Source organism: Syngnathoides biaculeatus, chromosome 6 (assembly GCF_019802595.1).
Source record: "Syngnathoides biaculeatus isolate LvHL_M chromosome 6, ASM1980259v1, whole genome shotgun sequence".
Taxonomy (NCBI): domain Eukaryota; kingdom Metazoa; phylum Chordata; class Actinopteri; order Syngnathiformes; family Syngnathidae; genus Syngnathoides; species Syngnathoides biaculeatus.
In genome coordinates this window covers 28,836,164-28,852,931 of record NC_084645.1, presented here as the reverse complement: position 1 = coordinate 28,852,931, position 16,768 = coordinate 28,836,164, and the positions used below count along the sequence as shown (strand labels likewise).

General features: G+C 43.0%; 2 protein-coding genes across 10 annotated transcripts in view; one reads left to right on the top strand and one right to left on the bottom strand.

The window, feature by feature from the left end:
* The window catches only part of nts (neurotensin), a 44,875-nt gene that overhangs the window by 22,867 nt on the left and 5,240 nt on the right, over positions 1-16,768 (top strand). For 8 of the 9 annotated variants that reach the window (XM_061823163.1, XM_061823161.1, XM_061823162.1 and 5 more), the window contains 2 exons: positions 417-496; positions 14,450-16,711. In XM_061823163.1, coding sequence (XP_061679147.1) covers positions 16,648-16,711 — 64 coding nt within the window. In that variant the 5' untranslated portion in view covers positions 417-496; positions 14,450-16,647. Of the gene's footprint in view, positions 1-416; positions 497-1,556; positions 1,606-14,449; positions 16,712-16,768 lie in introns of those variants that run through there. The other variant, XM_061823167.1, reaches the window with a different exon arrangement.
* rassf9 (Ras association domain family member 9) lies at positions 3,193-14,470 on the bottom strand. Its single transcript, XM_061823157.1, has 2 exons — positions 14,315-14,470; positions 3,193-6,108 (listed from the first exon to the last, which is right to left on the bottom strand). Exons 1-2 carry the CDS (start codon positions 14,359-14,361, stop codon positions 4,941-4,943), a joined length of 1,215 nt encoding a protein of 404 aa, XP_061679141.1. The 5' UTR covers positions 14,362-14,470; the 3' UTR covers positions 3,193-4,940.

Below are 16,768 nucleotides of genomic sequence, written 5' to 3'. Positions count from 1 at the left end.
TTCAAAAATCATTAAAATAAACGAGTCATTGTCTCTGCACTCAGTCTATGGATATGGCTCCTACTTCGTCTACCAACGTTTGTCTACACATCCCCTCAGTTCAAGGCTATAGCACCAAAATTCAGTACTACATAGTCATACTGTCTTGTTTTCAACAACATTTCACAGGTATAATGTATTTAGAAACATATTAATTTCAATTTACATGTCAATGTAAGGAACATTTCACACTGGCGATAGGTAGATATACGACACACGTGGATTTATTTTACAATGCATAGTGGACCTAAAATCTAATCCTGTGGTGCTCCAACATCAAAGCCATATTTCTCGATGGCTGCATTTTTGTCATGTTTCCATTCAGGTCTTGGTGTTAGCACATGATGGTCTATCATCTTGAGTATCATGTCTTACAGGCGACCATCTGCAGTTCCAATCAAGAGATTCAACCGCAGGAGGTCAGGCACAAGAGTCGATCAACGTGTTCCATATTTACGTAAGTGGCCAATCGACAGGCGGCGCAATCAGGCGCTCATGACATGGTCCTCGCCCAACGGCAATTGTTGAAGGAAACTTCACCGTGGACGCTTTCATTCATTTCCACCATACTTATTCCCCCCCCCCCCCCCAACACTTGCGAGCTCGGCAATTGCTACCTTGTGGTAATGGCTACATTCAAGAAGAAGATGCTAGCAAATTCAAAAAGACTTAACAAAACACAAACAAAGGCCCAGTAATTTAACCGATATAATGTATCATTAACTGTGACATTTCCATGATATTATCGCTAAATGTTAAGCCAGCAGCCGCACACTTGGGAAAACTTTCAAAAGTCTGCAAAAGGCTTCTGGGTCAGCTAATGGCTAACCTCAGAGTGACCTATCTGTGGAAAAGGTAGCTGTAATATGCCTTTATGTTAGCGTCTCTCTGTCTGAGCGCAAGCTAATGTCTTCAACCTTTTCTTAAATGGCAGCCTCTGTACATTGTTGATGCTATCACATACAAGACATGGACACTAATGTTACAACTTTTATATTGAACTAAAATGAACTTAATGCAATTATTTAAGTTAAAATGCCATTGTGTGTAAATAGTTGACAATATTAATGTAAAAAATCAATAAAGTTATCGATTTTTTGTTTTTTTTAAAGACTGAACTAGCATTATTCCGCTATCCCAAAATAAACGTAGTTAGCTCTTTAAATTGATAGACAGTTAGTAAATTATTTAATTTGCCTGCTATGCTGCATATGGCTCGATGAGTGACTGCTAATCACATCTGCCTCATAATTCTGACAACTGGAGTTCAAATTCAGCCTTGCCAATGTCTAGTTTGAATGTTTTCCTTGTACCCGCTTGGGTTTTTACCGGATACTAGGGTTTCCTGCCACATTCCAGAAATATGCATGTCAGATTAACTGGAGATTCTAATTTGTCCGTAGGTGTGCATGTTTTTGTGAATGATTGTTTGTCTGTACGTGACCCGCAGTTGACTGGTGACTAGCTCAGGGTGCACCCCAGCTATCACCTAGAGTTAGCAGAGATAGGCGCCAGTACACCGGTGAGGTTGAGCGGTACGGAAAATGGATGGACAAATGGAACAAGGTTAGTTAGCTCAGTAGCTGGTTCGACAGTTTGCAGGTTTGTGACAACGTTGCATAACTAAATATCCAAGTGAGGGACACTTCTGGTTAAAGGCATGGATTGAGGAGATTGTTTTAACATTTCTCGACATTATCGCAAGCTAGCGTATAATGTGCAATACTGCCACCTGCAGGACTGGAGGGGAGCGTTTTGTGATTTGTCGTACGGACAGGTCTGGCTGAGAGGTGCAGCACTTGTAGCTCAGGGGTGGAATGAGGTATCTGTTATGATTTCCTGCCTTTAAAACCGCCAGCGATAACACACACACAGGTTCGCAAACACTTGTAGGTGTAGTGCTACTGTAGTGGGATTTTATTGCCTCTTGAGCTGTTTGATGAAATGATTCACGCTTGTTAGATGTGCTGCCAATTATCAGCGAGGCCCTCGAACGTGTCGGACGCGTCTCAGCTTGCGGAGCTGGAGCTCAGATGTGACACCACATCTCAGCTGGCGTCATAATTGTACCTCTTTATGCCACGGACCTCAAAACACACAACACAAGATGTGTTGGCGTCAGCATCAGATAAAGGAAAGGTGGATTGCCCCGTGGACGTTGGCAGTGTTGTGACTGACTGTTGTCCGTGGGTGTTTCTTCTTGTCCTAAACAGCTGTTGATACCCATGGCCGTGTCTGTTGCACAGTACACCAGTAGTTTCTTTCTTTTTCGGGACATTCCAAATTGTTGTACTAGTTATGTCCAATAGCTCTGATTAATTTTCCTTCCTCTCTCGACTTCAAAATGGTTTACTTCTCTACCATATACAACTCTCTGATCTTCAGGTTTTTTGAAGAGCAAATGCAGTTTTCAAAGGTGAAACCCAAATCCAAAAACAAGCTCTCTGTGTCTTCAATGTTTGAACATTGAATTTAAAGGGAGCAGCTAAACAACTAGAAGCACCCGCCAGTCACATTTTCCAATATTTTTGCTGACTTGAAAAGTGGGTGGCTTCAAACAAAAGGTGCTCGGGTCTGAGTTGTTATCTAGATGTACTGTAATTTCCGGCCTACAAGATGCGACTTTTTTCACACGCTTTCAACCCTGCGGTTTATGCGGTGATGCGGCTAATTTGTGCATTTTTTTCTAACGGCTGCAAAGGTGCACTTGAGTGGAAAAGATAAGAGTGAGACCGGTGGAATATATGTGCCGAGGAAATTACTTTTACCTGTCGGCCCTGTTAGCACTGCGCTAGCGTGTTACTGCGTGTGTCAGTGATTTTTACTGATATGTTTTTTTTTTTAACAGACCCTGTTAGCGCGGCACTAGCGTTAGCGTAATGCTAGCGTTAGCATTAACACAGCGGTGCTAGCGTTAAACTCTGTGTACCGTCTTTGTAAATATCTCGTGTTTCAATGTGGGTTTCAATGTAGGCACTTGCGGCTTTTACACAGCTGTGTCAAATGGTATTTCCTTTACAAATGTAGTAGGTGAGGCTTATAACCAGGTGCGCTCTGTAGGCCGGAAATTACGGTAAATACCATGAAATAAATTCTGCAATTCTGACCTGTTGTCACATATTCATCATCTTAAAATTCAATTTGTGTCTCATTTTCATCTGTTTATTATGAAAGTTCAAATGCACATTTCAACTTCATTGTGTGGATTACAATTGTAGGATTAATAAATATAGAATATTTGTACAAGCGTAGCATTTTCAACCTTACTGACACAAAATAGAAAAAAATATATACAATTGTGGCAATAGTGAACAAATACAGTAAATAGTAGTGTGTGTGCCGGTGTGTGTCTATCTTAGGGAGTTTTAATATAAAATACTGTTAAATGACATTATGAAGTACATTATGGATTTTAAAGGAAAGTATGAAATTGTGTTCAGCCTTGGTGGGTTGATGATGACAGTAATTAAGTCAGTTCAAAGTGCCCTGGAGGTCCCGAATCGCAACATCTTTACGATTTGTTTTAAACACGGAAATAAGAAAGATTAAAGTCTGACCAAAGTATTTATTGCTATAGCAGACAACCCGAGTTTGTGTTGTGTCGTGTTCATGTAGCTTGTGGCCTGTTTCAGTAAGAATCACATATTTGTCCACGTTGGGTGGTTGAGTGTAGACCGGTCCATGGTATAAACCCCCCCCACCCCCCACTCGCTTATCCAGCTCAGATCGTAAATAGGATAAACTGTTGAAAATGGCGCTGCAACAGGGTCACTGATAATGTAGCGCTTCATTTGCTGCAGTTATTTGTCCGTCTTTCCAAACACCCTGTGAATGAGTGGCAACCAAACCAGGTTGGGAGAGACTGTAGCTCAGGCTGTGATCCAGAAAATGATAAACGGTACAAAATGGATCGAAAGCTGGATTGCAGTACTAGGCTTGCTGATAGTGTAGTCGTGGTGGTTGCCAAACTTGGTTGTCTGTCTTTATATGTAACCTTGTGATTGATTACTCAAGGATTGAGTTAGCTGGGATGGAGTCCAGCTCACTAGCCACTCTGAACAGGAAAAGCACTGGTTGGATTGCTAAATTGTTACTAATGGCGCCAATGCACAGGTTGCCTGGTGCTGTTTTCAAATTTATGCTGGATAATCAAAAATATGCCCATGCCAGATTTGATTTGGGAGTACAAGGTGAAAGTCTTGAGTTGACTTTTTTACAAAAGTCAATTTCTTTTCGAACCCTCTGGAAATGAAAAGTTCTCCATATAAGTGCAGTCCATTTACCATTTCTCAGACACCCTTGTCAAGTAGTGCAGGCCTTCGTGGTCAGTAGTTAAGAAATCCTTGAGACGGCTGTGTCCAGTGGTGGAGACATCCTTTCCAGTCTGGCCTGTGTCCAGTGGTGGAAAGGTCTTTCTGACATCCATGTCCAGATATCATTGAGACACATTTCTCCAGACTTCCATAGACATCCATGTCGCAACATCATTTCGAAGTCCTAGTTCATTAGTGTGTACAGCACAGACATGTTCAGTGATGTTTAAAGGTTTAGAGTTCTGTTTCTCGTGGTACAGACATCTTTTAGAGGTTCTTCTCGTGATCCAGACTTTCCTTACAGGGCTGGTTTTTGTCTAGTGGTAGAAACTTCCTGTAGGTGACCATTTCCAGACATCTTTGGATGTATGTATACAGATATCTTCTGATGTCCTTGTCCAGACATCTCGAGAGATCCATGCCCAAACATCTTTAGACATCCGTGGCCGGGCATCCTTTAGGAGTCTAAGTCTGGAAATCTTTCACATATCTGTGTGCGGTGGCGGAAACATCCTGAAGAAGTTTGTGTCCAGACATTCTTACATGTCCATGTCCAGACATCTTTATAGATCCATGTCCAAACATCCTTTAGACATCTGTATCCATCGGTGGAGGGAAGTCTAAGCCGGGCGACAGCGAGTCCTGGCTGTGGGTGGAGCTGATGCCAGTGTCCGAGTCTGTGTCGGTGACGTCAATGGGGGAAGACCCGTTTTTAACAGCTATGGCCTTTCTTTTAACCCCCACATCACTGGCAGTGGTCTCCTGGGCGGCGTCGCTCATTTGCAGCAATCTGAGTTGAGAGGCCAGCTGCCAGCATTCCTGGTCCCTGGAGAGCCAGGTGGCCTCAGAGCAACAGAGCTGCTTGTCTACCTCAACCACCTGGCTATGGAGGGACACACCGGCCAAGTAGCTTCGCCTCAGCTCTGCCTGCATTCTTTCCAGCTCGGCTCGCAATGACTCGTCGTCCTCAGAGGGTGTCCAGGGAGTGGCTGACGCTCCCTCCTGCTCACCGCCCACCGCCATCCCCTGCTCGGCCTCTATGTCGCGACAGAGCTGTGCAATAAGCGCCTGTTGCCTCTGGACGTGTAACTCCAGCTGCTGGACATCGTCGCTGGCTTGCAGGAGTTCTTCAAGCTCTTCCAAGTTGGAAGAGCAAGCTTCGGACTTGTCATTGTAGTCTTCCTGCCCTTCAAGCTCCCGGATCTCTGCCTCCAGAGCTCCCATGCGCTGAATCTGTTCCCGAATGGTTTGGTCCTGGTTGAGAATGAGCTGGACCATGCAATCAATTTCTTCAGTACCAGCGGGTGTCGTGCTCTCCTTGTGGAGTTTCTTTAGCTTACGGAAGGCCTTCCTCACTACTCGTTTCTGCTTCTCCACAGGAAGAGCCTGGGGGTTCCTGGTGTATCTGGTCCGGTTCTTTGTAGCCTTCATAGCCCGTTGAGGCACAACATCATTGCTTTTGACCAGGACGAACTGGATGAAGGGTCTCTGGTCCCCCCAGGCATACCACAGCCTCAGGATCCTGGTGAGTGGCGGCAACACCCTCTCGAAACCTTTGTAGCACTCCACCAGATAGAAGTCTTTGGGCTCTCCGTGCAGGAGCTGCTTGCTCTCCGGGACAGATCTGTGATCCTCTAGTAATGCCTGAATCATATCGGCACAAGTGGTGTGCTTGGTCACACCACAGACAACCTTCTCCTCATTGCACACTGTCACCTGGATCTCCTTCCCACTGGTAGTCTCAGTGTCTTTGGTTCTGGGGAAGACAGAAATCGGAACATGAATGTCTGAAAGCTTTACATTTCCGTTTACATCTTTCAAATGGGTTGTCCTGAATTTCTGTCATCCATTTGTTATTAATTAAGATTCCGTGAACACAAAAAAAAACCCTCAGAAAATTTGCCATTAGGTCACTGATCTTTTCGGGGGATTGTGGTACAGGTTAATTAAGGTATATGTTCATGTAGGCGGGATGATGCACAACAACCTGGCAGTTAGGAGATGCCAGGTGGTGTGTCCTTGGCTGTGAGGAGTTTGCATGTTCTCCCTGTGTCTGTGTCGGTTTTCTCCAGGTACTGCAATTTCCAAAACATGCGTGGTAGGATGATTGAAGGCTAAATTGTCCGTAGGTGCGGATGTGAGTGGGAATGGTTGTTTGTGCCTTGTGATGGGCTGGCAACCATTTCAGGACGTACCCGGCTTCTCGCCCAGAGTCAGCTGTGACAGGCGCCAGGATGCCCGTGACCCTTGTGAGAATGAGCGGTACGGTAAATAGATGGTTATTTTTAAGTAAAAATCCACTTTTTTTTTTTTTTTGGGGGGGGGGGGCAAGGCTGCTTTATTTACCTATCTTGCACATTTCATACCCATGGGAACTAAATATGCTTTACATGATCAAAAGCATTTACAAAATCTTTTATATTTCAGTAAGATGTTTTATACTTACAACAACAGCAACAAAAATTGAAATATATTTTTTTAATGAATAAGGCTTGAATTATTTAAGTCTTTGTTATTATTAAACAAAGTGCCAGCAAGCTTGAATAATCAACATTGTTGAGTTTGTGTCATAATTTGATGCTTTAGATAACCATTCCTTTCTCTATAAATATTTAAAAATACTATATATACAAACGCCTATTTCAACGAAGTTTGGACATTGTGTTAATATAACTTGGGTCATATTTACCACTGTGTGACTTCACCTTTTCTTTTAACAGCATTCAATAAATGTTTGGGAACTAAGGACACATATTGGTGGAATTCTTTCCCATTCTTGCTAGATGTATTGCTTTAGCTGTTCAACAGTCTGAGGTCTCCGTCAAATCATTGTATTCTGTTTTTATTTATGTTCAAGACAATGTGCCAACTTCATTGGAATTGGGGTTGTACTAGGTATCAGAAAGGTTCCAGGACTGGTGTCACAAAAGACAAATTTCAATCAATTCAACTACTCGTGCCCAAGGGGGTGATAAAGGTTATCCGTTTCAAAGATGCCGGACGACATAAATATCGGCATTGACCACGGAGTCCAAGGTTCCCAGAAGAATCCTTCTAGGACTGCATCAAAGAGTGGCAAAGATGGCCCGGAACTGCAGGAGTATTACCTCGAAGAGGAAAAACCTGTCATTTGGATTTGAAATACTGTATATCCAATCCTGGAACCTTTCTGACACACCTCCTCCTTGTACAGTCCAGACTCTTCTTTGTGAGTTTGGCTAGTTGAAAAATCTGTTGACTATTTAAACCGTTTTCTCTTACTTTGCGAGGTTAACGATCAGGAAACGACGTTCCTCCACAGTGTCATGATCCTCTTGGGCTGTGACTCATCCTATATTGCCATGAAACCACTCATAACCTTTCCATCTGAACCATAACAACCAACCAATGTCCTTTTTTTTATGATACAAATTACCTCCATATATGTGGCTAATAGCCAGTGCTAATGTAGCGTCGCGAACACACATGACTTTAAATGGCACAGATGTCCAAGTCGCGGGAGCACGTAATCCAATAAGATGATGATATTTCCAGACGTTCTGATTGGATTTGTGTGTCGCGTTTAGTAGCCAGAGAAAAAAGCAAAATGTTTGCGTCATCGCAGTTAATGTCATTAATTTAATCACAATCTATTATTTGGGTGAAATCCAGCAACAAACTGTCACAGTCCGACTGTATGTAGTTTAAGTGAAAAAAGGCACACAAAAAAAATAAAAAGGGTTCATAGACAATATGAAAGGGTGCTTTTTGGGAGGATACGGGTAAACTCTTTACGATAACAACCCACATCTGGACCGAGGGGAAATATTACAATGTGTTTTTTTAAAACTGTGTCCTATTCATAAAAGTGTAATGTTTCCTTCTTGATTAGTGTCATTTGCCCTTCCTGTGTGGAGTTTGCAAGTTCTCCCCGTGCCTGCGTGAGTTTTCTCCGGGCACACCGGTTTCCTCCCACATCCCAAAAACTTGCACGGTAGGTTAATTGGCTTTAGGTATGAATGTGAGAGAGAATGGTTGTGATTAGCTGGCGACCAGTTAAGGGTGTACCCCGCTTCTCGCCCAAAGATAGCAGGGATAGGCTCCAGCACGCCCGCGGCTCTCGTGAGCATAAGCAGTACAGAAAATGGATGGACGGACATGCCTCCCTTTAAGACGATAACATAATCTTGTACACCTACTAAAACAAGAAGTTTTATCTTTACTCATGCAAGATTACGACTTTTATCTCGACGTGTAATTACGTTGTTTTCTTTTCAGTGAGGCCCCCTAATACTCCTTAGCAGAATAAGAGTCTTGGCAGTCAAAGTCTTGCTCGCCTGCCGGATTTGTATGATTTGTTTGTCGAATGCGTCACTCAGCTATTTGCGCCGAGGGTCGGCGTAACCATTAACTCCCATTGTTCCGTACCTGTCACATTCCTCAAGACTTGTTCACTGATTCCACTCAAAACACACACGACACTTTGCACTCACGTCCACGTGGGAAACTAAACACAGACATGTCGCGCTTACTAGTTCGAGTTGGTGTACAAGATGATGCTATTGTCTGATTAATCCTGGTCTTGACAAATTGTTTATTTTCATCCATCCATCCCTCCATTTTCTTTGCTGCTTATCCTCACAAGGGTCATGGGGAACCAGGCAATCGCAGGGCACATGGAAACAAATACCCACACTCACAATCACACCTAGGGGCAATTTAGAGTGTCCAATTAATGTTTCATGTTGAGGAAACCGGAGTGCCCGGAGAAAACCCATGCAAGCAGAGGGAGAGCATGCAAATTCAACACAGGCGGGTCCGGGATCGAACCCGGGTCCTCAGAACTGTGAGGCCAATGCTTTACCAGCTGATCCACTGTTCCTCTGTGCAATTTTAAAATTGTTTTAATTTTGAATAAAAAATCGTATATTTTAAAGACCGAAACATATACTGTATATTAAAGAAAATAATGATTAAAGGCTTTCTTTATAGAAAGAAAACTTTCTAGAATATTTTTAATTTTTTGAAAAAAAAAAAAAAAAAAAAAAAACTTTTGAGAGTCAGATTTTTCTAGAATTAGTTAAAAATTGTGAGAAATAAAGCCATTGTTCTGATTAAAGACATATTTTTTTACATTTGTTTTTCATGTTTTCGAAAAGACACGCATTTATCTATAATTAGTCATAACATTTTTTAGAAAAATAAGCTGTCATGTCTTAGAAATTTTTATACGACAAAAAATGTACATTTGACTAGATTTTAAAGTAGTATTTTTGAGAAAAATTTCAGATTTACAATCATTTGTTTTTATCTTGAGATTCAGATTTTTGACAAAAAGGCTAATAACATATCATTTTTGAGAATTAAAAAAACATTCTATTGAGTTCACATTTTTAACAACTTTCTGAGCCAAGCTGTTTATTTTTGAGTTCGCCTGAGGGGGAGAAAAAATATGCAATTGATAAAAAAAAAAAAAAAAAAAAAAAAAAAAGTCTTATACCTTTGACCCACTCATTCAAAAAGGTCACAGTTTGTCCTGAATGTTACTACAGTAAAATACATACAGTAAGTAGTTCAGCTGTACCTAATGATGGGGTTCAAGTTAATTTGGTAAAACAAGTCATCAATCATGTCAAAGCCGATAAAAACATTATTAAAAACTAATATTGTGAACACACAGGTGGATCAAAACATTCACACCAGGAAGAGGGTACTGTGTGCGTTTATGTGTGTGTGTTGTGTGAGGTGTGGGGAAGCACCTGCATTTGTCCTCAGGCACAATCGCCACTTCCTGTCCAAGACAGGAAGTACAAGAACGGCCCTCACCCCACTATTTTCCACTCGAATATGCTCAGTGCGTTTACACGTGACTGAATCTGTGACTGCTAATGTTGACATCCTAAATCTCATCAGCGCGTGGCGAAAGCGTCAGCGTGATACGTGCACACGGGATCGATTTCACACAGAACCCGGTGGGGGTGGGATATTACTGGACATCGCAATAATTGTCGTACCTTGAGATTAATTTTCTGCCGGTATTGTAATGATTACAATTATGTAAATTGTGTAACTAAATACACAATCTCACTTGTTGGAATTAATTCTCCCCCAACGGGGGGTATTACTATGTAGTATCAGAGTATCTTTAGGAGTAATGAGTACTGTACAAACATACAAATGGTATCAGTGCATCTCTACCTTTTCACGCAGAGTTTCCGCTAAAACGGCGTATCAGAAGACGGGTTGGCGATACCTTTCACACAGAACCCAGCCAAGGTGGGTTCTCACTACAAGTGTGTGCATTTTCTCCAAGCCGTACGGCATCCAGTACCGAGCGTCTGCTGTAACGTATTAAAAAATGAATAAATAAAAATTGCTTGAGCACGGGAAAAGTGAGCGACAGGGATTAAACGTCACATCCTCGTCCCGGCTTTTTCACAGGCGACACCACAGCTGCTCCAACAGCGTATTGCCGACGAGACGACAAGGTGGGAAAATTCACATGCGGCGTGACAGGCGTTGTTAGGGCTTTGATCTTTCGAGGAAAAGGACGGGTAAACATTTGCTCGCGTCGCGGAAAAGAAAAACACGGGCAGTGCTTCCTGTTGGAGTGGGGCGGAGGCTTATCTTCGGGGGGGTTTGAGGGAAATAACATCTTTATCTGCGGGATGAGTCGCGGTTGTGATCTGCGCACAGAGACACAACACACTCCTTCCCCTCCTTATCTAACAACAACAACCGCTACGTTCAAAATGCTCGAGCAGCTTTGGGGGTGACCACAAATTTTCCACGTTGACCATCGTCAATCGGGACAGGCCTTTTTTTGGGGGGGGGTACGAGACTTAAGATCAATGAGTTTGTGACTTTGCGGACTTCGCAGGCGGCTGAGAACAAGATGGGCGATGACGTTGTTGCAACTTTTTTTGTTTTTTTTTGACAATACATGACTTTTTTTCTGAATTATTCATCCATCCATTTTCTTTTGCCGCTGATCCTCACGAGGGTTGCAGGGAGTGCTGCAGCCTATCAAAGCTATCTCAGGAGGCTGGGTATATCCCGAACTGGTTGCCAGCCAATCGCAGGGCACATAGAGACTAACACCCACGTCCCCAAAAAAAACAAAATAATAATAATAATAATAATAATTCATCGACCACGTTAGGAATCAACACTTTCCCAGATTATCGCAGTATTATTCGCTTTAAACTACATTGCATTGCGGCTTGGAAAATGGACGGACAAAATAAATAAATTGTACCAACTTTATTACTAAACTGTTATTGCTCAGTCATTGTTTTTGTCACTTTGCTCTCTTTTTGTCTCAAAAGTATTTTCCTTCAATTGTTGTAGTATGAGAACGGCTCCAACTGCAAGAGACAAAATCTTTGCTTTTGACATACTTGGCACGATAAAGATGATTATGATTCTGATCATAAAGCGTTGCACTCTCGCACAAACAACAGCTGGCACCTCGAAATTATGAACACACACAAATGTAATAAGATCTAACATCCATCCATCCGTTATCTTTGCCGCTTATCCTCACGAGGGTCGCTCACAGCCATCAACGGGCAGGAGGCGGGGTACACCCTGAACTGGTCGCCAGGTAATCGCAGGGCACATAGACACAAACAAGCACGCTCAAAATCACACCGAGGGGGCAACTTAGAGTGTCCAATTAATGTTGCATGTTTTTGGGATGTGGGAGGAAACCGGAGCGCCCGGAAAAAAACCCACGCAGGCGGGTCCTGGATTGAACCCGGGACCTCAGAACTGTGAGGCCAACACTTTACCAGCTGCTCCACCGTGCCGCCCATGTCTGAATTATCTCAAGTAGTCGGTACCGTAGGAAAAACTAGGTACTGTCTGTATTTTCTGGAAGGCGTTTTTGCAAAAATCTACACTTTCCCCCGGAGAGTAACGGGAGTAAGCAAGGCGCCTTTCAATTAAATCCGACTGAAAGCCCGGCTGAGGCTTCAGCCGCCTGTCCTCGCTTGCTCAAGAGCGGCGGCGGCTCACTCAAGGCCACTTCAAGCAAAGCTCCAGGGTGCGTTTTTCTGGAGGTGGCATACTAATTTCGCACGCTTTTTCCAAAGAAGCGTCATTGGGGGGAAAAAAAAAAAAACAACACGCATGAAAATGCCGAGCGAGCCACTTGACCAAATTGCCGCTGCGGATTCAACAAGGTGGAGATGACTAACAGTCGAGATGCAGAAAAGGAAGCGAAATGGGCAGCCGACACATCTTGCCGGCGATTACCCGAGCGGTGCGCACAACTGAACCTCTCTCATAAACATTGGATCCACGCAAACGTGACAGGAGTGAGCATATGTCACAAATTCATTCATTCATTCATTAATCACCAATTGCATACAATTCATTCTACCTCTGTCGGCAAAATGGTGACTCGAAGTAGCATGACAAACTGACCGAAAAAGAAAAAGGAAGTTGTTTTCCTTCATTTTCTGCTTTTGCTATACAGCATTATCATTTTGATATGATAATGAGTCTATGGTGATTCATATACTAATGGCATATATTTGCAGTGATGCCTTGAGGGATGAGTTTATTTATTCATATGCCCACGATAGTAGCTCAAAACACTCGTATCTCAAAACGTTGTTCCCCATTGAAATGGATGGAGGTGCCATTAATTCGTTCCACCTCCACTGGACCCCCCCAAAAAAAGAATTAAAATATTTCCAAGTAGGTGGAACAATGGGTCAGCTGGAAAGCATTGGCCTCACAGTTCTGAGGTCCTGAGTTCAATCCCGGATGGCAACCAGTTCAGGGTGTTCCCCGCCTCCTGCCCAATGACAGCTGGGACTCCCTGCGACCCTCGTCAGGATAATCGGTGAAGAAAATGGATGGATGTTTCCAAGTATTTTAATAGGAAAACTAGTCCACTTCTGGTGTGTGTGTTGGCACCAGGGAACAGTTTGATGCACAGAGATGGTCACATGAACATCTTAGTTAGCTACAGTAACATTATTCACTTGCTGCAGAGGATAAATATACGACTGAGTATTGTTATGATATAGGTCTGCATGTGTAGCTCCTCCGTTTGTATTCAAATACTCCATCTGTTTCTTAAAGGCTCAACAACAGATGACAGTGATGCTATTCATTGGTGTTTTTATGGCTTTTTTTGTAAACAAGTGTTAATCCAAGGCAAAGTTATGTGTCTGTTTTAAATCTGAAATGTGTAGTTGTCTTTGTTTAATTGTTTAACCACGCAGTACTCATATCTCGAATTTGTACTCGGCGGGTTAATCAAAGTATCGGACAAACAATGACTCCTATCTTCAAAAAACTCGTAATTCATATCCAAAAGCATTACAATGTCTATTAAAAAAAGGTGTGCTATGTGTGTATCCCGCTCCTGGAAAACTGAACTAAAATAGTAAAAAAAAAAAGGCATACTAAAGTATATTTTGTGAATGATAGTATTATTTTTTTAAAATACATTTTGTGTGAATTCATATCCGGGCTACGTCGCTTAAAAACATTCCAGTTTTACTGTATATCGTCTGCATTGTATATAGTTTCAAAAACTTTATATACATATTAAATGAATAAATAGCTGATCAGATACATTTTGTATGGATTTATAAAGACAGAGTGATCATATCTAGTACCACTTGAGTTGTAGAAGGCCAGCAGTTTCTGGACAAAGAATTGCAAATTACCAATAAAAATCAATTACTGTAAATGAAAAACAAAAGACTGGGTAGTCATTAAGAAGTGACTCAAAGAGCCAGTGCACTTTTAAAATGAAATCAAATCAAATATAGACTAAAAGCCATAACTATGACCCGCTCACTATCACTTTAAAGGCAATTGCATTGTTAATTTTACTACTTTAAAGCACTTTACATGCCTGACCTGGTTTCCACTCGCAGGGAAACTCCCACCCAAGCCCCTCAAGCGCCCACACAATGTAAACCCCCTCTGAAGGAGCTCACTGGGTGGTTTTAAATTACCTGTTTTTCAGACGAGCTTTCAGGAAATTCTTCCCGAACGGAGCCATGGCTGTCCGTCTAAACTCCTCACAAGCGCCACGACGTGCACTTTTTTTGGGTACTGCACTGACAAAAAGTTCCTTTTTGCCCCGGCAGGAACTCCAAAGGAGGAGGAAGAGGAGGAGGATGAAGACCAGGAGGAGGAGGCAAGAGCTGCACTTTACACTAGCGCAACACTGCCCCTGCGCACTTTGGAGGCCGAAATCAGTACTGCAGCACACAAGAGCATGCACCTGCAAAAAAAAAAAAAATGACAGGTGGGTCTTCACCTTTACATATCGTGGTATTCATGGCAGGAAATCATAACAGATACCGCCAACATGCCACAAAACATCCCAAACACTTCCTTACGACTTGAATGACAAAAGTGTTCCCCTCTGTGCCTTTTCGTGGCACTAATGCATATTAAGTACAAGCAAGCTCAAATATTGAGACGTTAAAAAAAGTCCCCGATCCACACCTAATCTACTTTTATGTTGTGTTGCCGCAAACCTGAATGCTGCCTAACTAGCTACTGAGCTAACAAACATTGTTCCATTTGTAAGAAACTCAGGAGCTTACTAATTAGCTACCAAATTGACATTCTTCCATTTGAAATGTGTAAGCTAACTCACAGAAGTGACAAGCTAACTAACAAGCTAACCTTGTTCAATTGGAGCTTGGGCTAATAATGCTAATGCTAAATGAACTTTTTTTTTGTAACTCCCGCCATGAAAATCCTCTCGAGGGATTTGTTTTGGAGAAGAAGCAGGAAGTGACATTAGTAGCAGCAGCGCCCTCGGGCTGGCTCGTCTGTTTCTACTAGTTTTACCTGCCGGAAGGTAGCGCTTCGTTCCTTCGTGTTAGCCAAAATGCCGGCTCGTTGCATTGCTGGATATTGCTCGAACACTCGGGAGGATGAATTCATTCTTCATACTTTTCCAAAACACCCGGTTCGTTGTGAAAAATGGATTGCGTGAGAGCTTCGTGGGTTCCAAATTACAGGGGTGTGTATACAACTACTAAAAAAAAAAAATAATAGTTTGTGGGGGGGCGGGACGTAATCCGCTCAGAATGTAACAAAAGATCCGGGCACATAAGTCAGGGGTGCTAAATGTGTCTGTGCCCGTCGGCGCCGAGCACGGCTTCGAACGAGGGGCGCGGTTTCGGCCGGGCTGGCTCATACATACTGTCTGGGAGTCTGTTGTGATTTAGAAGTGATCCGCATATCATCTAAATATGGCTCGAAACGGTAATATTGCCCTGGTCACTTCCCTCGATAGTGAGATGTTCTCTTCTTCAAAAAGAGGTTCCATGTCCCGTAGCAGGTGGCACAGCATGTTTTCAATGGCCAAAGTCCCGGTGTAACATCTGCTGATGACGTTGCAGACAGTATGGGTTCCACGTGGATGTCGAATGAGACTTCCGCAACTTTGCACATGGATCACACGCTCTCCCCTCATATTTATTTTTTCATATAGGCTTTGAAGTAAATAAAGTTATATGTATTTTTCATTACAATATCCATTTTAGAAAGTTTATAGGCATGACATTGGAGCTTTAAGCGTTCAAGAGGGATCTTGAAACAGTTCTGAGAACCATCTGTGTTCTCGCTACTTTTGCAAAGGTCAGAATTATGTTCCCGTTGGACTCCTGTTTATGTAGAGTTTTAGGAAAAATTGGGGATGGGTTCACATTCCGACTATGAACAAACAGTATGCTTGTTAGCTTCGTTGATTTGTCTTGAGGTGTGAAAAAGTGTGTTCATGTTCGTTGGTCAGTATGTGCCCTGCGATTGTCTGCGACCGGTCCGGGCCGTACCCCGCCTCTCGCCCAAAGTCGGCCACCCCGCCCGTGACCCTCACGAAGACGGCGAGATGCGTATTCAGGTACGAATGAATCATCTACGCAACAGCGGCGACGCTCGGTTGAGGATTCAAATCTGCTTGGTTCAAGGCCAACCCCCACCCAGATCCTCCCAGAATCCCCCCCAGCTGCCCCATCCTATCAAAAAAAAAAAAAAAAAAAACGTCCATGATGGCAGAATGACGTGTGATGACACAAGTATGAAGACATGGCGGTGGGTGTGTGGAGGGAGGGCGGGGGTCTCGAAGCGGTGGCTTGTATATAGCTGAGGCTCACAACCAAGCGGTCCTCATCAGCAGCAGCAGCAGCAGCGGCAGAAGCGGCTACAAGGAAGTCTCGTTGAAACTTTCACCTCTATGGACTAACATCAGGCCGCATCTGGAATTTGTCTTGCCTTTTCTTGAGATTTTTTTTCACTCACTGCTATTTTATTTGTTTGAGCTGGCGAGATGCAGACTCACTTGAGTTGTGTGCTGCTGCTGCTGTGTTTCACTTGCAGTGGACTCTACGCAGGTAAAACGCACAATCAAATGCTCGTTTGGATCGACATGTTTATGAAAATCACACTTT